Source organism: Leuciscus leuciscus (genome assembly GCF_965113295.1).
Source record: "Leuciscus leuciscus genome assembly, chromosome: 12".
NCBI classification, from domain to species: domain Eukaryota; kingdom Metazoa; phylum Chordata; class Actinopteri; order Cypriniformes; family Leuciscidae; genus Leuciscus; species Leuciscus leuciscus.
In genome coordinates, this window is record NC_138736.1 from 38,246,861 (window position 1) to 38,274,566 (window position 27,706).

The 27,706-nt window shown below is 37.1% G+C and overlaps 1 protein-coding gene and 1 long non-coding RNA gene across 2 annotated transcripts; one reads left to right on the forward strand and one right to left on the reverse strand.

Annotated features, from left to right (window-relative positions):
• On the forward strand, positions 1-9,113 carry LOC309510625. The gene is made up of 3 exons (XR_014210409.1): positions 1-85; positions 310-1,569; positions 8,050-9,113. It is a non-coding gene; the product is annotated as an uncharacterized lncRNA (long non-coding RNA).
• Positions 8,696-25,911, reverse strand: sh3bp5a (SH3-domain binding protein 5a (BTK-associated)). The gene is made up of 9 exons (XM_082185467.1): positions 25,571-25,911; positions 24,426-24,488; positions 22,082-22,210; positions 14,323-14,487; positions 14,059-14,189; positions 13,262-13,304; positions 12,107-12,326; positions 11,020-11,343; positions 8,696-9,550 (listed from the first exon to the last, which is right to left on the reverse strand). The coding sequence occupies exons 1-9, from the start codon at positions 25,649-25,651 to the stop codon at positions 9,363-9,365; spliced, it is 1,344 nt and encodes a 447-aa protein (XP_082041593.1). The 5' UTR covers positions 25,652-25,911; the 3' UTR covers positions 8,696-9,362.
• Positions 25,912-27,706: the final 1,795 nt, after the last annotated feature.

Here is a 27,706-nt window from a genome sequence, read left to right on the forward strand (position 1 = left end):
TGGAAACAAAGATGGCGTGACGCCAAACCCCCTTATGTTTACAACTGGGACAATGAAGCTTATTAGGATCAACTAAACGCTGGAAGTATGTGAAATGAAGTCTTTTGGTGAGAGATTGTGTGAGGGGGTTAAAGAAATACATGCAACCAGTTTAAATGAGTGCAAAGACATTTTATATCTGTCATAACTTCTGGAAAGAAATAGCGAATAGAAAGAAAATCTCTCCTCTAACAAATGCATTGAGCCCTTAATGTGCAGGAAAAAAATGATCCCAGACTTACTAAAAATGTCCCTTTTCTTTTCTTCCAGATATCAAGGATTCAAAGTAAGCTGTTTCAGTCATCAATGCAACCCCTTCAGTGAGTTCAGATGATGTTGTATTCTTCCCATAGTTTCACAAAAAATCTTGCTGCAATAATGAAGACTGTCAGTATTAATTCAAAATGTGCTTTGCTGACACCCTGTGGTAGAAGTGTTTATCACCAAGAAGACACAAATATAAAGTTATATTTGTTAAATCCATTCTCCAATTTCCTTCCAAATAAGAACCACAGCGCATTCCCATATTGCAGGTAAGAAGGTGATACTGTGTCTTTTCAACATCTTGAGCAAACTAGAAACGTTTGTACTTAATGGCCTAATGCTTTTAAATGTGTAGTTTAAGACCAATTACAGGCTTTCATGGCTTGTGACTACCTCCTCCAACCAATAGCTGGTAGTCCCTATGCTATAATATCTTCTTTTCCTAACTGAATTACAATGAACACTCAAATATATATCTGTCAAATAATGTGTAAGAAAATGACTCCTCACATTACACATAATGCAATCATGGTCTATCTATGGATTCAGCCTTACTCTGAATTTTTGCAGTTCTTACTGTTTGGGACGACATTATTTTGAAATATTAGTTTGGCCAGTTTATTGATATAATACTATCAACAAACTGGCCAATAAGCTGAAGGGCTGTTGTGGTTCCAATAAGTCCAATTTCATTTGATTACTTTTTGGTTAAAGATTGTCGGGGCTATAACTTATTTATTCCCTTTCCATGTAAGCTAGCATTGTGACCTCTACCTTTATCTTCACTTTCTAAATAACTCTTTCCCCGCCAGCTTTTTATTTTTTAAAGTTGCCACCAGCCACTGCCAACATTTTTTATAATTTTCACATAATTCTCATGGCCCCCAGAATATTTTGTTGTATTAATATCCGAACATGCAATATATCAAAAGAACAGAGCATCTGCTTTAAAAAAAATTTTTTTACTCTAGTTAAATGCATTCTTTTTGTTTAGTTTTAAAAAGCTTCATAAAGCTGAGAAAAACGTGTTTTTGTCAAAGACAAAACTGAATCTAGAGCTTTGATCAGGAGATTCAGCACTCTTCAGAAGAAGCGCCCTCCTCCCGTATAACAGTGAAAACATGGAAGCCATAATTTTCCGTCAATGGCAGGGAAGCGTTGTCTCATACATTACGGAAATTTCTGTCATTGGCGGCTAAAGAGTTAAAACCAATCCTGCCGATGAAAGGCTCACTGTTGGAGAGCAGCAACTAGACTGACATGAAGGTGTAAGAATTGATAAATTAGGAAATTCCAGACAGTCTGTTTTGGGGCTGACCAGACCCTGAGAGGACAAAAGGACCTCTCCGGAGATTAGCATTTGAACTGGCTCTCATGCACCATCGAGACAAAGTCTCACCCCCGAGTCATGTAATCTACATCGTTTTCCTTTTCCCCTCACCCCTCTCTCTTATGCTCAGATCATCACCTGAAATCACCCAAGAAAATGTATAGTTTAATGTGTATGATTATCACAGAGTATTTTCAAGTTTGGTATCATTTAAAATGTCACAGTGCGACTGGTACAGATATCTCATATCCAGACAGATAAAATAAAAGGTAGTAAGGTCTTTAAGAGTTTATGGATAACTGACTTACAAGGGAAGGTGATCTCTCAAGCAAATGGTCTCCCACCCCCATGAAGATGCGACCACTGCATGCAAATTTCTATTGTTACATGTTTCCAGGTAAAAGGTTTGTCTATTTAAGGAATTGCAGTAGGGAGATCGAGGCCTTTTCTGTACTTCAGATGGCCCGTGAGGCTGAGAGACCGAGATCTCTCAGCCTCGTGTATTTCTTAATGTTGGGTTTGCATCTTTTCTTTATTCCGAAGAATTTGATGTTTTGTATCGATTATCTTTGAATTGATTATGAAATTGGCATGATACATTTACCTGACATAATAAATTGTTACGTGATTATTCTAACTGATTGTGACATTGTTCATTTAATGGTTAAAAGGAATAGTCAAACATTTGCTCACTTTTAGTGAGGCACAGATATTATTAAAACCTTTCATTTATGGAGTCAGATGAATTAATGAGTGAGTACATGATTAATGTATTGCAAATTTAACCAACAAATACTTTGCATGAGTGAGGACAGAACACGTGACAACCTTCCCCGTGTATTGGCGAACCGGCAGATTGGGCCAATATAGCGGGCCTTACAAAATGGTGACCTCGGACGTGATCTCAAAACAGATCAAAACAGTTTCACGAGAAATGTCCTTTTCAGCAAGTATTTGGGATTTTAAAATCAACAAGAGGTTTGAACATCTTCTCTTTCTTCCGCCGCGATGGTAAGTAAACTTTTTCTGCCCTTTATAGAAGTGTTGAAGAAATGTTTGCATTGTTTACGGGTCGGAATTAAAGCCCTTTGTTTAGAACGTGATGCGGCAGCCAGATGAAGAATGAAAACCCTTGTGCATTTTAAAGATCTCCTTGTTTTGCCTAAGCAACAAGAAACGAAACCTAAAGTATAGCATCTTCCAAATAATGAATAATCGATGAAGAGCTAAAAAAGTAAAGCCTAAAAGTTTTAAAATCAGGCGCATGTTTTCCGGCCATTATTGAAACCAGCAACACGTGAAAAGAATGAGCAAGCTAACAGAAAACAGAGAAAGAAAAATCTAAGTTTGTAAACGATCGGAAAACACGTGATCTTATAAATAAAAAGGCAGATCGATGCATTGTTTATGAAAAGAACATTTTGGGAAAACAGGATGATATTATGTACAGGCTAAGACTAAAATATTAAGGCTATTGCTAAATGCTATTGGCATGCTGTTTTCAATCAAAACGCTCAAGGCTATGCTAAATGCTAAAGCCATGCTGCGTCCAAGACTAATGCTAAATGCTAAAGCCATGCTGCGTCCAAGACTAATGCTAAATGCTAAAGCCATGCTGCGTCCAAGACTAATGCTAAATGCTGGCTGACTGGTAGGCCTAAAAGCCACATTGAAAACATTAATATCCTATACTAAACCTAAACTAATCTTGACAGACTCTATTTTAAACAAAAAGACAAGTCGATGCATTTGTTTAAAAGCAAGTTTGAGAAAAACAGGATGATGTGATACATATTCATGTTTGCAATGATTCTGTTTGGATTTTCAAATTTGAAGTTGTGCTTAACACATTGTGCACATAGAACACAATTTGGTTGTTTGTGCTACAACATGCACATAGGCTAATTTAAAGTTTATTGTTTAAACACAGGATTGCTTTACTGTAAGTGTAGTTGAAACACTTAGGCAAAGGTGATATAGATGTTGTATTCTATTGTTTTGCTGTGGGTGTATTTGGAACACTTAGGTAAAAGGGTTGTAGATGAAGGGATTCTAGGCCATGTGTCCTGTGTTAACTGAAGTGAACGCGTGTGTCTGTGCTGAATTTGATGGCTATAATGTGATTCACAATGAATTTGAAAATCAGAAACAGCGAACGCATCTCATTAATCCTGAAACAAAAAACCTTTTCATATTTGAGGCTTCAGAGAACGAAATATTGTTATGTTTGAATGTATTCTGAATTACTCTGAGATTTGTTTTTTCCAAAATAGATTTACGGATTCGTATATTCCACAAGATTGCGTCAGAGATTAACGACGGTTAATAACTGATATCAGGAAGTGTGCGGGCTGCTTGGATGAGAGGATGGGTTAGTCCGACTAGGATCAGCTTTACGCTGGTTGATTAACCTAGCTTGGACGCTTCCGATGACTTCTGTTCTAATTTAATAGTTTTGGAAAACGGTTGAATTGAGTTCCTGAAGGGCATCCAAGAGGGCTACTGAATATATCTTTGATTGTTGCGCGTTGGGATTACGGCAACGTCCTAGATATTTAGCCATTGCCTCAGCTTCTGATCTTCGGGACTGACCACTTGTGTCGTGCATCCTTAGGAGAAGGACTGCAAAGCGATATAGTTTCCTTATCTATAAACGGAAAAATATAAAGTAAGAGTAAATAGAAGAATCAAACGTTATAATGGCCATTTAAAAAGACTAAATGAGAAGAAAAGGTATTTGAAACCTAGCAAAGGGAAAAAGAAAAACAGCGAATGTACATCTTATCAGCCCTGAGCCAAAAGGCCTTTTAATATTCAAATGTATTGACATGAGAACAAGTAGAGATTTGACCATGCGTTAAGTTGGTCCAGAGACCGAAAACAATATAATTTGACTTGTATTGTTAAAGAATATAATTATATTATAACATGAATTATAATAAACATTATATTACACTCGCCGAGCAGGACAATAATTGGAGAAGTGTGACTTTCATCATTAAAATTGAATTTCTGAAACAGAATTTCATTTGTGTGCTACCCAGTGCCAAAAAGGGTCGGAGTATGCTTTTATTTTTCACCGTTAGAAAACACGGCTAGGAGTGTGGCACAGGTAATAGCACGCTAAATAATCCTTGACTGGGGTGCACCAACTGAATTGAATCTGATAAGATAAGTAGATAAGTAAATTTACGAGGAGGGTGTGAAATGCTAAACAGCAGAAAGAAGCACCACAGTTTTTTGCAGGTCAAAAAATATCTGCACAAATTAAAATGTGTGAATGCATTGCACATGCAGCAGACTGAAGGCTGAACTGAAAAAGCAGCTTCAGGTGTCACAACACACTGAGACAACAGCAACAATTCAGACGTGGTCAATGAAACTCGGTTTCATGTGACATCTGGAATTAAAATTGCTAACAAGTAAAAGAATTCTACACGTCTGAATTTAATGCTTTTGAAATATTGGAATTATCTGTGGTTCGCTCTCCTCTGTTTTCTGTCTCAGGCTTAGGCTACTTCTGCAAAATGGTGGAGCCCACCTGGAGCAAATCCAGGACAGCGGAATTGTTCGAACATAACCTGAGACTCGGGAGATGGGTGAAAAGACATTATAAAAGGCCTTTTCACACGTCACACTATCACATTACTGCATAAATATGGCCTCCCAGTTTAGAACTGGATCGAAATTTGCAACACAATTGTTATCGATTAGATTCCACCCATCTCCTAGACATGAACACTGAACACACCCCTCCATCACTATACCCTCACAGCAACATCACCTGGGGTAGATGGTCTATCCAGGCTGAACACTGCACATCAGACGAAGATGTGTCATCTTCACACTAACAGATCCAGATAGCTTCACACACACAGGGTGGAGCTGATCTCATGATCATGGTCTAACAGAGACACAGAGAATAGCATACGCTATTCACAACAAACTGCTAACTAATGTAACACACATGAACAACTGAATGGCTACAGTCACAAATCAAGACAAATTATAAGGCAGACCTGCCATTAAATTTCAAACTCTATGATTGTTGGTGGGAGTTGGAAGATCAGAGGGCCCCTGATTTCTCAACTTACCAGTAATAACAGAAACATAATTAAAATGGATAAATCTGAAGTGAGACCAATTCAATCAAGTACAAAAATGTACAATTCAACTCTGTCATCGACTGTGACTTAGCCAGATCAATACACACACTCTCAAACACACTCTCTCACAGACACACACACACACACACACACACACACACACACACACACACACACACACACACACACACACACACACACACACACACACACACACACACTGACATTCTAAAAAATTCTCACACAAACACACAAAACCATTGATTGGTTTACACCGACCTCTTGCTGCATTTCTGAAACCTATTTTTGATTTCTGCATTTTTTCCTTTGAGTAATTCAGAAAAACATTTCTGAAACTTATTTTGATTTTAATTTTCTGAAACTTATTTGGATTTCTGCATTTTTTCCTTTGAGTAATTCAGAAAAACATTTCTGAAACTTATTTTGATTTTAATTTCTGAAACTTATTTTGATTTCCTCTGAGTAATTCAGAAAAACATTTCTGAAACTTATCTGCATATTTGTATATTGTCCATTTTACTTGCAACAATGTATTTGGACATCAATTCAATTGAATCTCTATGTTTGGTTACACCAAAATAGCACTGGTTGTTTTGTTAAAATGCCATTTATTTAAATGTTTCTAGAAACAGGGTAAGAGCTTGTAAGATCTTCCTTTTTCCTTCCTTGACCCTCTATAGGAGTACTATTGACGTGGTAATTAAAAATCAGGTAATTAATGAGACCAAACGTACCACTCACAATTGCTGACATGAACATGGTATTTTACATTGAACAAGACATGATTTTTCCTTATTGCATTATGTGTTCCCATGCATTTCCATATGACTTCAAGTTCATAAGTGCTCAATCGTGAAGTGGACATTTAAGATGCTTTTCAGGTGTCTCAAGCTTTTCACACAAAGCAGTGTGAACTAAGGAGAAGCCCTTCATCCACTGAGGTCTGCCCAGACAACCCCACCGCTGGAGGTGACAGGATCGGTCAAGAAGGGTCAGATCATCATCGTGGAGAAGGTGCCAGAGAAGCAGAAGTTTCTCCATGGAGGAGTGACACATCAACTGAACAAGTCACAAAGGTCCAGATTGACTCTATGAACTTTGCTCACGTCACAGGATTACAGGAAGAGAACCTGAATGCATTCATCCACCTGCTGGACTCAAGCAACATACACCTGGTGAGAACAGGTGTTCTGCAGGTGAACACCGCCCTCTGCAAGCTTCTACAGATGCTAACATTGAAAAGACAATTTTTGGGTGACATCTCAAGAATGACAACAGACGTTCATCAGTGACTCCATAGGAGCTCATTTGAATTTGACCCACGGAGTCAAGGAGGGAAAACTGTAAGAATTGATAAATTAGGAAATTCCAGACAGTCTGTTTTGGGGCTGACCAGACCCTGAGAGGACAAAAGGACCTCTCCGGAGATTAGCATTTGAACTGGCTCTCATGCACCATCGAGACAAAGTCTCACCCCCGAGTCATGTAATCTACATCGTTTTCCTTTTCCCCTCACCCCTCTCTCTTATGCTCAGATCATCACCTGAAATCACCCAAGAAAATGTATAGTTTAATGTGTATGATTATCACAGAGTATTTTCAAGTTTGGTATCATTTAAAATGTCACAGTGCGACTGGTACAGATATCTCATATCCAGACAGATAAAATAAAAGGTAGTAAGGTCTTTAAGAGTTTATGGATAACTGACTTACAAGGGAAGGTGATCTCTCAAGCAAATGGTCTCCCACCCCCATGAAGATGCGACCACTGCATGCAAATTTCTATTGTTACATGTTTCCAGGTAAAAGGTTTGTCTATTTAAGGAATTGCAGTAGGGAGATCGAGGCCTTTTCTGTACTTCAGATGGCCCGTGAGGCTGAGAGACCGAGATCTCTCAGCCTCGTGTATTTCTTAATGTTGGGTTTGCATCTTTTCTTTATTCCGAAGAATTTGATGTTTTGTATCGATTATCTTTGAATTGATTATGAAATTGGCATGATACATTTACCTGACATAATAAATTGTTACGTGATTATTCTAACTGATTGTGACATTGTTCATTTAATGGTTAAAAGGAATAGTCAAACATTTGCTCACTTTTAGTGAGGCACAGATATTATTAAAACCTTTCATTTATGGAGTCAGATGAATTAATGAGTGAGTACATGATTAATGTATTGCAAATTTAACCAACAAATACTTTGCATGAGTGAGGACAGAACACGTGACAACCTTCCCCGTGTATTGGCGAACCGGCAGATTGGGCCAATATAGCGGGCCTTACAAAGGCTAGCTTGCTATAAACAAATCAACCAGAAACCCATACAGCAACATAGTGTCGGCCCGCATCTGATACACAGGGATTCCACACGTACCAGATGTGGGCCGGATCTGGGCTGACTCTATGTTGCTGTCTGGGAAGCTATAACATTACTGAGTTATTTTATGATAACTGTAAATAAATGAAGTTACTGCATTCTCTGAGGGTGGCAACGAGAGTGTCAAGCTTCTTCTCTAATGTCATTGGTCACGACATCAGTTCACAGAAAGGTAAGCGATGATCGACATGATTGGCTGCTTAGTGTTGTCAAGTTTCACACCCCATAGTGCGCGTACAATATCCACGTACATGCTGGGGATGAAATGTACATCAAATGCACTGCACACCCTAGTGTACGCCTCAAAACCGAAAGTATACTTTGGGCTTTAAACTGAGATCCAGATCCAGATGAAGAATATCCCAAAAATGAAAATTCTGTCATCATTATATATGAATATGAATTGTTGTTTTTGGGTGAATTATTCCTTTAAATTTGAGACTGAGGCGTATGAGGTCTGATGTCTGGTGAGATCTCAAGTCCAAGATCACAAGATCTAGACTCTCCGTTTTGGAATAAAAACTTAATGTGTGAAATCACAACAGTGGAAAGAGACTCAAGCTGTGAGCATCTGTTTATTACACAAATAAGAACTTTGTGCCATGAAAACACATCGATAACATCATGAAAACGAGATAAACACTGAGTATAAATATATAGCTTTGAACTACACGAGTCCCTCGTTACGTTATGACCTGTGGAGTAAATCTAAGACTATAGAGAAAGTTCATCGCACAACTCCGACAGAGTGAAAAACAAGTGCAGAAATCTTCTGCTAAGGCTGGCGTCCCACTCGCCGCTTTTCAGTCGTACGCTTTATTTACAGTCGCTGGAGAGTCAGGTGACGTATTCAGACACTTAATTGTTTATGCTACAACAGTTAGTAAGTGAGTCATCAACAACAATCAAAATGGAGTCGTTTCAAGTGAGCTAGTGAGACGCCGCGGCAGAAGATACAATACAAACAGTGTCCATTCACGACACGAACATTTGAGGACCACATGAAGAGCATCCACTCAGTGATGATGATGAAAAGTTCAATATAGTTCCCATCACTTCATAGCTGATGTCTGCATGGCAATTCTAATACTTTCATGGTTTTCTGGTTTTAAACCAGTCTGAGATGAGATGTCCGTAACACTGAGATGATAATAGATTCACACAATGGCTCTTTCGTCATACTGTAGTGTCAGATCCGGGCCCCTGCTCTGGCCCCTGTGTTCCTAAACACTGTTGAGAAGCAGCACTGCTGGTGTGTTGGAGGTCACAGTGAAAGAACGAGTGTCCGTGTCGTCGTCGTCTGCGGATTGGAGAGATAAACTGCGCAGGCTCTTCTCCAGGCGTGAGCTTTTCTGACCGCTGGTGTTGTTCGTTCTGCCAGGTTTAACTTCTGCGCCCTCTGCTCTCTCACCTGTTCGAAAACACACACAACTGATGAGAATCTGTTCATTTATTCACATCAAATGAACGTCAGAAATCACATCTAAAATTGAAGGTATGTTCAGGTTCAGAACAAGTTAAGCCGAGTCAACAGTATTTGTGGCATAATGTTTATTACCTCAATAAAATAATTTGCTTTAAAGTAAAAATCAAGCACTTTTAATGGAAGTGAATAGGGCACATTTTTGGAAGATTTAAAAATGTTCAAATTTAAATTGCAAACAAATGTAAAATGATTAATTCTTCTGTTCATGTGTATTATTTGAGCTGTTAAAGTCATTTTTTACAGTCCTTTTAGGGCTTATGGCATTGCGACAAAGGTGTTAGAATGGATATAACAAAAATGTGAGTGATTTTGTTTTGTTTTCACACTAAAAGCATGATTACGTGCCAAGATACATTCCAAGATACATTAAGATCCTTCCAAAAAAGCTCAAAGCTTGAAATTCATTTGCTGCATATCTCAAAAAAGCTGAGATTCCGATTTAATGAACACAGGAGTGCTATAAATAGAGCTGATAGTTAATCACCAGTTGCTCCACATTTCCCAGAGGTGTATTATACCAGTTAATGAGATGTCTTTTTGTGGAATAGACATGGTACTTCCAATGCGTCGTTGTACGAATATGGAACATAAATTATTACAAACTGAAGCAAATGCATTTTTCGTCTCAATACTGTACAGCCACATAGATTGAATGAAGACCTCCTTTGGATTTGTTAATTGCTAATTGAGTAACTGGTCTATACTGGTCTGCTAAATTAAATGTACATGTGTTGAATGATATGTAAGAAATTGCATATAAAGACGAAATGTTTCCAAAGATTGTGCTTTATTTTTTGCACTTGTAATAAAAAGAAGATTGCTAGAATCTCAGCATGTAATACTTTTTTTGGGATACGCAGCAAATTCATTTCAAGCATTGAGCTTTTAGACTCTGATTGGAAGGATCTTATACTATTGAATCATTCAGTATTTTAATGTTACGGATTGGCCCCATTTACTTCCATTGTAAGTGCCTTTTTGCTTTTTTTTATAGAAAATGGGGGACAAGCAACAAGCACTTAAATTATGGCTTAATCATTCTGGCTTGTTTATTGTCAAAAATTTTTAAATATAATAAATAAACATAAAAATTTTTTTTATTATATTATTATTTTCTTATTTTTTCTGGATTGTAATGGAGTGCTGTAATTTTATGTAACAACATCCTGTCCAGGGACCACATATGCAAATTAGCTAACTCAACAATTTGTTAAATAAAAATAAAATAAAAATAAAAAAAATTATAAATTTTTGTGGATAATCAACATAATGCCACAATTCCTTGTAAGTAAAACTGTCTTTGGCAAGTGATTAAAACTCGCTAGTTGGCCGGTAACTTTATGACTCCACACATTTGAGTCAGTCCTCATGGTTCAAGGTCTTTTGGCTCTCACCTCGTTCCTGTTCACAGTCTGGAGACGAGGCCCCGCTGCACTCGCTGCGAGGGCCCAACACCGGAGACACCTGCTCGAAGCCCTCCAGAGACCCCGAGCCGGGCAGCTGGAGCAGCTCAGGAGCGGCGGAGGGAGACGACGGGGGCGAGGAGGACGGGTACGGGCAGGAGGACGAGAGCAGGGGATATGAGGAGGGAGAGGAGGGGATCGGACAGGCCAGGTCGAGAGGTGCAGACGTGGAGCTCAGGCTGCCGGTGGACCGTGTCTCGGGATCGTCTTCTGATGTCGTGCCGGTGCAGCTGTCCTCCAAATTCACTGACATCACTATAGAACAAACACAACCGTTTGAGTTTACATCAGCATTTTGAATATTGTTAGTTTCTATTTCTTTTCTAGCTTGCTTACCAATCCAGTTATCTAATAAACCTGGAAGTGTATATTACAACTATTGTTGGCTCTTTGACAAATTGCATGTAAATGTAAAAATGCAGGGACTAGAAATGATTAAATACATACAACAGCCTTGGAAAGTAAGCAAAACATTTCACAAATAGAAGTTTGTTTGGAGTGAAATGGTCAAATATGATATTTCGTTATCTGATGCAATAGAATAAATAAATATATATATATTTCTATAAAATAAAGTTTATATTCACTTTTTTGTGCCATTGTCAAAGCTACATTTTGTTTGCGCCCTTCTATATAGTCTATATAGTCTAAACTTTATAGTCAGTCTAAAATAAAATGATTTTGTATCAGTTGCCAAAGCAATGTTTAAAATATTCATTTAGTTTAAGCACTAAAAATAATAAAATAACTATAACGTTGAGTGAAACTGCACATTAATGCGAATACAGATTTGATTGTAATTCAGCATGAATGTCTCAGAAACAGATGTAAACTACTTTTACGCTTATACAGCGCCACAAAAGAGTGGATATTAACTTTGAAATGTATGATTTTTATTTAATCTGATCATATACCATTTCAAACCAAATGAATTTATATTTGTGAAATGTTTCTTTTCAGGACTGCTGTATGAATTACAAACTGTATTATAATGCGCATTACGTATGATCTCACTTACTCGATATGCCGTCAGACTCCATTTTGAAGTTGGCGATGTCGTCGGTAGCGGCCCCGTCATCTTCGGCCCCCACCCCTCGGCCCCGGGGCCCCATGGCCGAGAGCCGGCGCCGTGCGTGGATCTCATCCGAGATGGTCTCCAGGTTCCGAAGGGCCGTCCTGTACTCGGCTTTGGCCTGGGTCAGTTTAGCCTGACGCTCGTCGACCCGTCTCTTCAGTTGCTGTATGGGAGAAGGAGGACAAGGTAAAGCGGAGAACAGGTCACATATATTCATAATCAAGATTATCAAATCTACATGTTAGTTTGTGTTTCTAAAAGGAATACTCTTGAATGACTAAAAACATGCAAAAATTGTCTAAAGAAAATGTCTAAAGAAGGGACCTTTGGATCATTACATTTTTAATATCGAGACATTATTTTTAATAACATATTTCCCCCCAAATTCTCATTACTGTAATGCACCTGTAATTTTATTTATTTATCTATATATTTATTTATTTTAATTTATAATATTATTTTTATATTTCTATTATTCTTAATGATGATTCTTCTGAGATTATCACTACTGTATTACATACCGTATTCAATTTAAAAAAAAATATATTAAAACATAACATATATTTTTAATTATATATTTTTAAATATACATTTAGTTGAAGTAGTCTCATTACTGTAATGCGCTTGTATGTTTTTTTTTTTGTTTTTTTTTACATATTTATTTATTTATTGTAATTTCCATTATTCTTAATGGTGATTCTTCAGAGATTACTTTATTACATACTGTTTAAAAAAAAAATATATATATATACATTAAAACATAATATAATTTTTTTTATATAATATTTTCAATATTTGACAAATATTATTTTTAATTTATATTTAAATTTAACTGAAGAAGTTTTAAAATGTTAAAAAAATTACTGTAGTACAATGATTTATATGTATCAACAGAAGTTAATTTCAGTACAACAAAAACTACAATGATGCATAAATCATTACAATTTAAATAATTTCCGATTACATAAAAAAAATATTTATCCATATTACAGTAATGAGAATTAAGGGTGAAATGAGTACTCAATGGTTTTAAAACTAGCCTTCATTTTCTTCGGATAAATATAAATATGAATGAATGAATATTAAAAACTGACGTACCTCGAGCTGCAGATAATACTTCGCCTTTAATTCAAAGTACGGCCTGCAGAGGGAGAGAAAGAGGACGATTAGAACAGAGTGAGTCTCAGAGCCGGTTTCCATGGCAATAACAGAGCGCTGTGAGAGAACCAGCACATTCCATCAGCAGAAGCACATCTGGAACACATTAGAGACGCCCCACACTGAACTATCCTTCATCCACAGCAGAGGCCCGGGGTGGGGAAACACAGAGTTTTGGTCATTTATATGTGAGAGAGAGGAAACATTTTGTGGGTTTTCTGAAGCAAACATAATTTTATTCCCAAATATGTTTTTGAAATGAATCATTATGAATGATGCATGTCCTGCAGAACGAGTGCGAAACAAGATTTTAGGGTGTCTCCTCTTTATGTCAATTGCGACATGATATATTTGTATTATTTTTATAAATGCCCCGATCAAAGATTTTCTGTTGATTAATCAATTTAATGTGTGCTTGCTGAATAAAAACATTCATTTCTTACAAAACAAATCTTACAGACCTCAAACTTCAGAGCGGTAGTGTATGTATATCAAAAACAGACTGATGCATTGATAGATGGGTGGATAAATGGGTGGATGGATTGATAGATGGGTGGATGTATGGAGAGATGGATGGATGGATGGATGGAAGGATGGATGGTTAAATGGGTGGATGGATGGATGGATGGGTGTATGAAAGGATGGATGGATGGATAAATAGATGGTTAGATGGATGGATGGATGGATGGATGGATGGATGGAGAGATGGATGGAGAGATGTATGGTTGACCTCTGACCTGGACTTGTTGATGGTGCGTTTGAGCTTCTTCTCCAGTTGTCTCATGTGGCTGATGGCGGCGTTGTATTTGGTCGCTGTTTCTCTGTGCTCGAGTTCACTGCGTGTCCTGGTTTGCTCCGCCTCCATCACCTGGAGGAGCCAATCAGAGCAGTTCAGAATCACATTAATTGCATAGCATAGAACAGAATATTGTGTTCTACAGCTACAGGAACTCATGTCTAGTGTAGCATGTTTATGGTGAGAGTGGTGTTGTGTCTCTCACCCTCTGGGTGGCGTGGTTGAGCATCTCCTGCCAGGCCGAGTCAAACTGTCTGCTGTCCTCCTCTAACAGACGCTCCTCGGCCAGAGCGATGGTCTCCTTCGCTGCCCGCAGGATCTCCATGGCCCGCTGATACTCCTGTGTGGCTTTCTGAGCCTCAACCTGAGCCTGAAACACATCACAATATTGCGATAGTTTCAGGACTTTTTCCAAACTCTTAAAAATTAAGATTGTGTATGTATATATATTAAGCAATTAGTATGAATGCAATACGGTATAATTTGCTGAAGCATAATTTGCAGACTAATGTATAATTCATGTCTTCAGTCTTCAGCGAGCAGCTCACATTCCTCATCTCTTGCAATGCATTCACAGCAGATTCAAGTGTGCACATGTTGTTACGTAAACGATGATGACACATCCTTAGTGTTACCAAGATACCGTAGTAAACAACTGCTGTCAATACTCTGTCATTTGCTCATATTGATGATGACGCAAATGTACCACAATTCAGTGCCATTGTTAGACACTCTCCTGGGAAGTTTCTATTTATGGAAGAATTACAGTGTGTTCAACTGGTACCACTTTACATTTGTTAACATTATTTAGCATTAGTCCCATAATAGGATCTTACTCTAAACTGTTACCACACACTTTTAATTTCCCCTCAATGATCCATTAAGCTTCATCAGTCACGGCATTAGTCGCTCAGCTTTAATAGATCACATGACCAGGATCTGTCTCTGTGGGATGAGCTTCTCATTTACAGACGATCCCTCTTTCATTATTCAAATCTATATTCTGCAAAAGAATTCATAAAGAAAACTAGTAGCTTGAGACAAGAAGCTAATGTATATTTCATAAAGCTCAATCATCTCACCTCCTGGTCTGTGCAATCAAACCCATGAGGCTTTTCTCAGTTATAAAGAATCTAATAATAATTGGAATTTTCTCAGCTTCTAAAAGGGGGTTTTCCCAGTGATGCTGTAAATCTTTGGTTCCCCAAAATAAATGTCAGCGAAAAGTTCTTATAAGAACCATTTTTTTAGTGCGAATAACATTTTTCAATTCTAATGAACCCTTTTGTGGAATGGAAAGATTCTATGGATTTTGAAGGTTCTTCATGGAACCATCAGTGCCAATAAAGAACCTTTATTTTTAAGAGTGTTTATTTTAAAAAGTATTCCAGCTTTAATCTCATGACAGGAGATTAAAAAACTGGATATAACTTTACACAGACAAGGTTAGTAAGTGAATTTATCTATACTAGTTTCATATTAACTTTATGTCTTGCTTGCTTTATCTGTGTCGCAGTCCATTAAAAATCCCAGCTGGAGTCAGTGGCTCGGTCAGCGCCGTGTGAACGTCAGTGTGTTTCTGTTTTGCATGGAAGAATCCAGAAGTGCTCAGCACAGTGTGAAGGTAAAGAGAGAGAGAGCGAGAGACGACATGCACTTCTTCAGACAGACGACACACACACACTTACACGTCAGTTTGCATTAGCGAGATGAGGTGAACGCTTGGTTTCCTCGGGTTCATGAACACATTTGGTAATGCGTCATGTCAAAACGTTTCCAGAACTGACCTTTCTGACCATTGTTCAAAACTGAGCTTTCAACATCATGAAACAATGCATGTACAGCATCAAACAATGGCTCTATTTAGGCCTCTGCTAATGCAAGGATGTGATGATGGCATGTCTGCGTGGGCACACTGAAGTCTGAAGCAATACACTGATTGCTTGTTTTTAAATTTAATTTAAATTACATTTTTAAAACATTTGAATCGAAAAAGTGTTTGTTGGATATGAGCAATTTTCTGTAGGTCTTATTTGTCATTAAACTGTATTATATAAAATGAGTACGCTAGCATTAAAAATGTGGGGTCAGTCAGATTTTTCGTCTCACCAAAGCTGCATTTATTTGATTAAAAAAACAGTAAAAACAGTAAAATTGTGAAATATTATTGTAATGTAAAATAGCTGTTTTCTACGTGAATATATTGTAATATGTAATTTATTCCTGTGATCAAAGCTGAATTTTCAGCATCATTACTCCAGTTTTCAGTGTCACATGATCCTTCAGAAATCATTCTTATGCGGATTTGCTGCTCAAGAAACATTTAATTTTATAATCAATGTTGAAAATTGTTTCTACATTCATATTTTGTAGAAACCATGATACATTTAATGAATAGAATGTTCAAAAGTAAGAAATAGATACTATGTCTACTAATACTATTTGAAATAGAAAACTTAACACTGTCTTTACTGTCACTTTTTGAACAATTTAATGTATGTTTGATAAATAGAAGTAAAAAATCTTACTGAAACCCCAAACTTTTGAACAGTAGTGTATTATACTCTTTATATTGGCCGTTGTGCACACTGTTCTATAAAAGTTCTTTTTTCAGTATTGGCTATTACAAAATCCATGACTCAATCAACACCCAGTTGTGCAGCACATGACCACAGAGTAACCCAGAACAGCGGCCCACACTAGAGATGATGAGAGATGATGCATTTCTCCCAATCTGTCAACTGTCCATTGTGTGTCACTCATAATACTGTGATTCTGACCGAGCTGCTCAGTCACAAAGAGCCTGTGTGTCGGCCCGCCGGAGTCTGGAGAGACGACAGCCATAAAGCCGTCACTGTGGCTGTGATGTAACTCGTGATGAACTGTGCTCCTGAAGACTCTCCAGTGACCCACTGAGGGATTCCTAACATACTGATGCACAATGAGAGATGCTAGAAGCTGGAAAAACATCTAGTAGACGGTCTTTTGTGGCGTTTCAATGATCCAATGAGCGTTTACACTACGAAAGCAATCCGGTCGAATGTGTTTTCAGTGACCTCTGGAAGCTCAAAACGTTTAAGACTCTGTTTACACCTGTATTTAGTGTCGTCCACATGTGATCCGATCGCCTTTAGACACTTTCCCTCACGAGGTAAAGGTTAAGGTCAGGTGAAGCTGAGCTCTGTTAACACTGTAATGGCAGATTAGAGTTACGTCAGTAAAGGTTCTCACTTGCTGTGAGGCTTTAAAGATCAAAATCACACACACTCGCTCATCTGCCTGTCTGTTCACACACACTTGTTATGTTCTGTGTGTCTGGACTGAGAAGGGAACAGGTCTGTTTCTTATACTGCCCATTTTCTCCTCCTGGTAATGTGTTTGACAGGCAGCACAAGTATGATTTTCTATGGTTTGCTGACCTATTTTCTTCCTAAACTCGGTCAGACATGATGAATTTTTCATGAGCAGCATTCACGAAATCGTGTTGAATTACCATTTAATGACTTCAGTATGATCTGAAGATGCATAATCACCTCAACAACTAAACGCAGGAAACTTCCCCGTGTTTTTATTAGCATTCGCATTAAATGCAGAAGTATGTTTGCATGTTAACTTCACTGTCTGTAAATAATCGACAAACTTCCTCCTGCTGGTTTTAGCATGATCACACATTAAGGTCTTTTAATTGACATCCCTTTATAAAAACACATATGAACATCTTTTATTCACAAGCGAGAGTGTAGATCTCCCAGCATCCATTAAGCAAACCAGTGGAATTCCACAACCTCTTCCAAAATGAGACAACGACGGCTGTTTTCCTTCTGCACAGATCCACAGGGATCTGAGTAAACAATCCGGATCTTTCTTCATGACTATGATTTATGCAATACGAGCTCCGTCTCTTTCTCGCCATCTCTCTCTCTGTCCACAATCTTTCCTATTATAGCATAATTCATTTGACATCAAATTAAAATTGTCTTGCTTTTACAGAAAAATATGGTGGCCCTGAAGTGTAAAAAACTAAATAGCTAGTTTATAGCCATTTAGCTCTTTGCATATATTTAAAACTTTTTTTTAAATAACCATATTTTCAAAATGCATAGAATGAGCATAAATATTATAATTGTGAAAACAATTAAATGTATTAATTAAAAAAGTTTGAATATGGCAAGCTGTGGAACAAACCATACTCAATTACTCAAAGACTGAAACAAATTGGATTAATTGATGATAAATACATATACCTGGTTATTGTGTATTTAAAAAAAAATATTTTTTTAATGTTTATGTTTACTATTACATAAATCATACCTGTTTCTTTTAAATATGACTGAAAAATATGCATTACATTAAGTTTATTAGCTTGTCTATATTAAAATTGTGCAAGTTGATGTTTTATATGCAATTCAAATACATAAATCTTAAATTGAGGCCTAAATATTTGTGTCGAAAACAGGAAGTTTAGCATTTCCAGTGCACTAGTCCAGTACTACAGTGTCTCCTGTATGCTGCCTGCTATTTCTTAATGACATGTGATTCAGTTTGCAACAATAAACAGTGGCATTTTGTCATATTCAGTTCTTAGAAATAACTATTATTATGTTGCATTTTTATTCATTTTAAGAAACTTTTGAGAAATCAAATATTGAGTCCAGAAAAAGATGTAAAACGAAATCAAGCCTGGATGGTACTAATTCTGATTCAATCATCACACAGTAAATACAAGGTTAAGTGCAGTGTATAATCGGGACAATATTCATTGCACTGTTTTATACACAAGCACATTACGGCAAATGTAATTAGTCATCCAGGTATTCCATGAATACATGTGCATATTGTATACATAATGCACACTGAACAAATATTATGAGTAAAATGAGCGGGTTGATAGTAAGATGTGTCATTCACTACCTAATCTAATTCTTGTGCAAATGTAGTATGTCATGTTCATTTAATGCATGCATAAAGTGCATAGTAAACTGCAGAAACAGTATACTGTAAGTAGTACTGTAGTATGCTATTTTGAACAAACAGAAGTTTGGACAACATTTTTGCTGTGAGCAGAAAAGAAATGAGAAATGAGAAAAGAAATGTTTGAATATTTTAATGTCCAACTGAGTGGTTAACTAAAATAGTTCTACATTTGCATATGAGACATTGCAGCAGCAGAAAATCCAATGCGGTCTCAGTCTGGATAACACCTTCATGTTCTGTCAGTTCAAATGACCTTGATTTGACCATGATAGTGTGTGTGTGTGTCTGTTTTAAAACCTCTGCTCATCTCTAATCAACACTCAGACACACACGCTGTGAGGGGACGTGAGGTGTGAGGTCAGCTGACACGTGTTGGAGTCGCCTGTCATTGATGTCTGATGTTTGCTGCTCACGTGTCACAGGACAGAACAGATGCCAGAGGAACGAGAGGTGAGAACACACTGAACACTGTGAAAAGACACACCCATCTATCTCTATATATTCAGATAGACAGACTGACAGATATTCCAACGGACAGACCGACCGAATCAAGGTCATCTATCTATCTATCTATCTATCTATCTATCTATCTATCTATCTATCTATCTATCTATCTATCTATCTATCTATCTATCTATCTATCTATCTATCTATCTATCTATCTGTCTGTCTGTCTGTCTATCTGTCTGTCTGTCTGCTCATTGGAGGTGTGATCGTGTACTGTGTTCTGATTGGCTGTAAAGTGGGCGTTGGCATTCTGACTGAGAGACAGCTGGCATTGCCAGTCTTTGCTGTGTGTCTCACCCACTGACACAGACAGATCATGGTGGTCTTTTAAAGTGATGACAGGACAGTTACACAAGACCACCATCATTTGATTACCAGCACAGAGAAATGTACACACACACACACACACACACACACACACACACACACACACTGACTTCAGCTTTACACAGATCAAACACAGTGATATAATGCATATTAAGATTAAATCAAGCCATTAAATCACATTAGCTAACATCAATAACAGTGTGTGTGTGCTGCGTATTTACTCCTCCATCTGAATTATTATGTTTCTTTTGATCATATCGTTCGCAATAAGAAAGTTCATGAGTAGATGCTGACGTACAGATGTGTTACTTACGATCTGTGTACACTTCAGCTTAAATGAATCAGGTTTTACCAGGAGCTTTTAAAAGATTAGCTAACGTTGTCTTTTACTTGGCGGCACTTTACTGACTCATGACTAATGTCAGATCATTTTGTTTTAATGCGTTTAAAAATAGACTTAGAATATGAGCGAGTGACCGGAGCTTCTGTCTTTCTGAAGGCTTCTCACAGCTTTCTCACGAGAGTCAGTCTCTTCATCACTTCATTTGAAATAAATTAGTTTATCTAATGAGAATATTCTCTCTCTCTCTCTCTCTCTCTCTCTCTCTCTCTCTATATATATATATATATATATATATATATATATATAAATGAAAAATCTCACCGACTAAACATTTGAATATACACTGTATATATGATAAACACACTGCACTTCTGTTGGGTTTTGACAGTGTTATAATTGCGTTAGAGCCAGAAGCTGAGCAGAACTCTCACTAAAGTCACCTCTTGGATATAAAAAGCTCTTTTATGACTGTTTGAGAGAGACATTTGTGTTGATTTATCACTGTCACAAGGTGATAATATGGAGAATTTCATGGCTGAAAGCAGCAGGGATCTCAAGCCCATCCTCACGCACACTCACATGACACTAATGACAAAATCTAGATTTTGATTGTAATAACTGTCACTATGCTAAAAATGTTCTGAGGAGAAGAGGCTTTTCATGCATTTAGACACATTAGAAGGACGTCATGTTCAGTCTTCTCTCCTTAGCTGTTTCTATATATAGAAAATACCAAGGCCTGTTTGCAAACAAATGATGATGTTCTGTGCGCTGCACTGCAGGTCATTCATTATTCAGGAGCTGACAGCGCCGGCTGGGTTTGGGGGTGGAAGGCGGTCATGTGATTATGAGAACTTAAACTGGGGCAAACATGTTTTTCTTAAACTTTTCCACCAAAATTTGAGTCACACTCTTTTGTAACATCACACTTTTTTTGATCATAGCACACTAATACAGTACATTACTAATGTTAATCTACAAAGATTACACTATTAGTTCATGACACTTTACAATGTTAAGTCAGCAAGATAGTTTCGCACTGCTCATTTTTTGTTCTGTTTTAGATATTTTGGATGGCTATTGAAGCATAAATCAAGATTAGTTCTGGGCAATATAACAATTAACCCTTGATATTAACCCTAAATATGTTTCACTCTTTTGACAATATTATGTTTATGTTTTTATTTGTATATATACATATGATTTGCATCTATGTATGTGTGTATGTGTAATGCATGTATGAATCTATCTATCTATCTATCTATCTATCTATCTATCTATCTATCTATCTATCTATCTATCTATCTATCTATCTATCTATCTATCTATCTATCTATCTATCTATCATTATCATGGTGAACATGTTTACTTCATGGCCAAAGGAAAAAGGTATTTTTAAAAGCTAAAAGCAAAAATAATTTTACTTTTATATCATAAATTATGAATATTTTGTATATATTGTCCAGCTCTAGACATGCAAGGTCATTTCAACAGTTTACTCTGCACATAGATCCACAGTCGCCTGTGTTTAACCTACTGGTAGAGATCTATGAGGTGAACCAGAGTCATGCCCGCTGAACCGGGTCACCAGCTGTTTCCTGCTGTTCAACGGGCCTCTATGGAAACAGCCAAACCTTCATTACATAACTCTGTTCTTTAGCCTGCTTTCCTTTTTACAGTTGTGAACGACTATATTTCATAACGTTTCAAAGGGCCTAAATGTGTTTTTCCTAATCATTTATTCCCTAGATGGGATTCCAGAAGATTCCACACCATGCAAAAATCCAGCAAAACAAACATTATTGCGTCTCACCTGGCGGGCCGCTCTCCTGGCCTCCCAGTACGGTTTAGAGTCTTCTACGGCTTTACCGATCTTCTTGACCTGCTCGTCCAGTTTGACGGTGGCCTCCAACAGGACGGCGCGAAACTTCTGCCGGGAATCCTGAAGAAAACAGAGATCAATAACAGACAGTGAATCTAAAAATCACACATGCTCAAGTGTCTCAAACAAAACTCAATATTCAATGGCACAAACTCACAGATCTGCCAAATTCAGTGGGTAGTTCCTCATTGAAAGCACTGGGAACTTGATACAACTTTGTTTCTTGATAAAGTGCACTCACACTCCTAAATATTGCATAAAGCTAGCAAATCAGATTTTTTTTTTTTTTTACTTTACAATAAGCTTCATTAGTTAACATTAGTTAATGTATTAACTAACATGAACTAACAATGAGCAATACATTTGTAACAGTATTTATTAATCTCTGTTAATGTTGTAAAAATACAGCTGTTCATTGTTAGTTCATGTTAGTTCACAGTGCATTAACTATGTTTAATAGTGTATTAGTAAATGTTGAAATGAATAACTAAAATTAAGTAATGCTGTAGAAGTGTTGTTCATTGTTAGTTCATGTTAACTAATGAACCTTATTGTAAAGTGTTAACAAAAAATGTTGTGCAATATGCATGAGTGAACAGTGCTGTCTGAGGTTTGACTCCCTGAACATTTTCAGCTGTATGAACTACTGAATACTTGTCTTTGTGTTTACAAGTACACTGAAGTGTGAATTACAGTACATGCAGTCTGTGTAACCTGAATAAATCCCAGGCTAATCATATCCAGGCAACATGCACTGTATGCTCAGGAATCTCTCTGAATTATGAGTTTCCATCTTTCACTTTCACAGCAATGCAACGCTTCAATAGCAAGCCTTTTGTTGCTCCCTGAAAAGCGCTGGATCAGCTAACTCAATTCAGCATTTAACCCAGTTAAGGAGGAATCTACTCCCTGCTTTCTAGACAGAAAACTCTCCCTCAGCAGAAAGAAACAAGCACGTTTGTAGCATAAGATGAGCCGCGGGGCCTGTGAGTTTGAGTCGTGCGTGTGTCCCGTGTATCGTGTCCAGTTCTGCCGGTCATGAATCTGTTGTGGACTGGGTTTGGACATATTTAAAAACACTGACATCTACATCCTTCCACACAGGACCTCTGTGACAAAAGACACGTCAGAGGGATTTAGACTTCCTCTGACAGAAAGTTCCTTCTGCTGATTAATCACAGGCCAAATACAGTGAACCGTGAGAGATCATTTGTCATTTAAAAAAAAATGAGGATGAGGAACAAATGAATCTGAAATAAGACTAAAAGAGAACTTATGGGAAACATTTTACAATAAGGCTTCATTTGTTAATATTATTAGTTAACAACACTAATAATAACTGCACTTTACAGCATTTATTCATATTTGTTAATGTTAAATTCAGCATTTAATAATACATTATTGAATCCAAAGTTATTGTTAACATTAGTTAATGCACTGTGAAGTAATTACAGTAACTAATGTATTGCTCGTGGTTAGTTCATGTAAATTAATGCATTTTGTTAACAAATGAAACCTTATTATAAAGTGTTACTGACTTATGAATTTCTGATTGTTATTGTTATTATTGCTAACTAAAACTTTTAAAAGCATTTTAGTTCATAGATATAAAGCTGAAATAAAATATAATAATATGAGGGAATTTAAAAATATAATATAATATATATATATTGCCTTAAATGTTACAATGTTGCCTTAAAAATACTAAAATAACATGGATTAACTCTGTTTTACAAAAGATATCTGATAATCACATATACAAATATATAAAGCTAATTTTACAATAATCCTTACATAGATTATGACTGCATTTTGCTCATTATTTCTTAGTATTTTTGAACCATGGTAGTACCATGGTATTATTTTTCCTTATCTTTACCGTGGTACATCATAAATCAGCTGAAACAAAACATGGAAATGGATATTTCTTGTGCCAATTTAGCAACTGGCAATGTACTACTATTTGTATCTCCTTTTGTGTTCCACAGAAGAAAGTTAGTCACTGGGGTTTGGAATGAAACGAGGAAGTATATGTTCCTAAACTACTCATCTAGCTGTTGAGGCTTTCCGAGCAGGAATTCCAGACTCGGATTGAAGAGATTTCCTCTGTCTGCTCAGTAGATAAAAAGGGTGTCAGTCGCATGAAGGAATGGTCCTATTGGTCAGAGCCAGATGGGGGGGAGGGTGCTGAGCTTTCAGACATGTCTTTGGAATTCAGCCTGCAACCATTTTCAGCAAAAACAGTGACAGCAGAAAGCAGGCATGTGAACCTTACCTCCAGCTCGGTCTCCCATCTGTTGATGTTATCGGTAGACTGATTCAGTTTCTCCAGTTCGCCCTGTTGAAGAGAGAAAGCCAGTTGAGATCGCAGTGAGATGTCTGTTGCAATGCCAGCAACATCTGGAAAGTGTTCAAGTAACCCAACACTGAAATGAAGCTCATATGCTTTTCCTCCCATGTTAGCTACACGTTGATGACACACAGATGTTTCACACTGTTGTTTTCATTACGGGATTAATTTCTTTCATGGGTGGAGGATGAAAAACCAGTTCAACTTGCACAGTCTTACATACAGTTTTTTCATGATTCATTTAAAAATGCATTTAAAAGTGTCATTTATAATAAAGAAAGTACTATAATGTTTCAAATGATAAAACAATTGATAATGTGTTTAAAAAATAGACAATGTATCTGACCACAAAAAACATGCTTTATAGAACATTTGTTTGTGATGTTTTGGTGATTTTAGTTTAGTGCAAGTGTTTTGTTGTTTTTGACAGTGCTGGGTCAAACAATATAGCAGTGTGTCCAAATACTTTTTTATGGGTCAGTGTAGATCGTTTTCTAACGAATAAAAAACATTATAATTCTAACAGGAATCTAACACTTCATAAGCAAGTCTTAATTCTGCATGCAGGGCGCGTAAACTCGACCGGATCCTTTAAAAATGAACCCGAATTCTAAATATGACGTCAAAGTAAACATGTGTCTGATTGTCAACGCGGTTCCTCAATGTAACAAACGAAAGAAACAATGTAACAGAATATAAGAGATGATGTCACAATGGGGTTCCCCTGATCGAATCAAACACCAGAACAATCTGAACCAACAGAACATTATCTGATCGGATTATCGGTGCATAATATAGACTTCTGATGAATTTATGTACGATCTGATCGAGCTTTAATACAAAAAGAGTTTGACCCAGTCTAACTTCAGTTCTGGTTTCGGGAAGGTTAAACAGGAATGACTTCTGATCGACATACAGAACAATAATCGACATATAGAACAATATAACATGTCAATACAGCAAACATAGCCTATAAGTATTCAGTCGAGTTTCGTTAATCCGCTTTAAATGGATTTTGTCGATGTGAATTCTTAGATGTTTCAGTTGAAATGGATTTTGTTTCTCTGTACCTGAATCCTCGGGTCAACCTCCTCTTCCTCCAGAGACTCCGAGTCTTCATCAGATTTATTCTCTTTCTCTATGTCGTTCATTTTAATAGTAGACGCAATTCGTTTATTATTAGCCGAACAAAGCGGGTCTCTGTCCGGGATAACGGGCTCCGATGATCCGCGCAGAGCCGCGCTTCTGCGGTCACTCCATTAGTTCATCCAGACAAACGCGATTAAAAGAAACACGCACGATCCCTCATATCCAAAAGATATGAATCTGCAGAGACACAAACACACAGAACACCGGCAGACATGAGAATGAGGAGCCGCTAAAGCTCGGAGATCTACTGAGATCTCGCCCGCCCCCTCCGGTGTCCTGAATGAGGGTCACTGCAGTTCACACGCACACACACACACACACACACACACACACACACACACACACACACACACACACACACACACACACACACACACACACACACACACACACACACACACACACACACACAGAGAGAGAGAGAGAGAGACAGCGGAGAGAGAGATTGATATAGATTAGATATAGATCTTTTTGAGTAAAGCAAGAACTGGTTATTGAAAATGTTACATTTTATATATAGGCCTACATATATTGAATTATCTCTCTAAAAATAGGTGATTTTATTGTTAACATGTCAAATTAAACTACAAAAATAGAATTATTGTTACCTTTGTGAATTCATATTTTTATTTGAATTACTATAAGGAATGACAAGAAACAATTTTTAGCACTTAAAGTAGCTATTTTAATCTTTGTCCAAATAATAGAAGTTTAATCTTATTTTTCTTTTTTGGTCATTTCAAAATAACAATGGTGCCGTGTCATAAAATGACCCAGTCAGTCAGAGATATTAAAATAAATATTTTTGAAGGCAATCCTAAGTTCTGGCATGAAACCCCAGATGGCACAAGCTGATTGGTCCTTAACTCATTTGGTAGCGATCACATCATTATCAATTGCACAGCTGATTGGTTGTTGTTGCATCAGCAGCCAATGAGCTGCGGCTCAACATTTAAATATGGTAGAGTTGCTGTTAGCAGTGCAGAATGCTTTCAGAAACCCTCCTCCTTCCCCAGCTCCACCTGTATAGATCTGCTACATGTATGTAACATGTGCAGCAGCAGCAGTAATGTCTCACATGCTCACAGAAGCATGACTGTGAATGTATTGACAGTAGCAAGTCTCGGTATTGCTCACACTGTAGGTCTATGTATAGGCTATAAACAAATAGGGATAGTTGAATGTGTGTGGGATCTCATTCAGGGAATGTCATTGCTTTCTGCCCTTTCCATATTTGCAAAATGGCAAACAAACTTCCTACATAGTTACTCCAGTCCAGTTTGCTGTAACTTGCTGTCAAAACAAAAACACTGTGTCAAACATAAACTCACACACACAAGAATACTTGATGCTCATATTAAGTCTTTAAAATGCAGAGTTTCCTTTGATTGATAGGTTTAATGGTAGGGCTAGTGGAAGATACCGGTATATACAGTTTGTAAAGTATAAAAAATAATTCTATGGAAAGTCTCCATAAAACATGGAAACCCAACATGTGTGTGTGTGTGTGTGTGTGTGTGTGTGTGTGTGTGTGTGTGTGTGTGTGTGTGTGTGTGTGTGTGTGTGTGTGTGTGTGCATTTACGTTACATTTACATTTAATCATTTAGCAGACACTTTTATCCAAAGCGACTTACAAATGAGGAGAGCAATAGAAGCCATTAAACATAGGACAACAATATGCAAGTGCTGTGACCATTCCCAGTTTAGTCTACAGTACACTTACACTTACATGATAATAAATATCTGTCTGACTTTTCCATATGTTGACATGACATGGCTAGATTCAGATGGTAAATATCAAATATTATGTTGGGTGTTCTCCTTAGAGATAATCACCATATTAATAATGAAACATATTTAAAAATACATTAATCATATCATATAATAAAATGTGATTTAATTTTACAGTAAATCTATTAAATTATTATGGGATCTCATTCAATGGTTTCAGAATCTTTCCTTTTTAAAATGATTTTGTTTATGTATTAAAAAATAATTTGATATATTAACATATTTTAATGACAGTATATTTACTGAACAAAAAAAAAAAGAATTC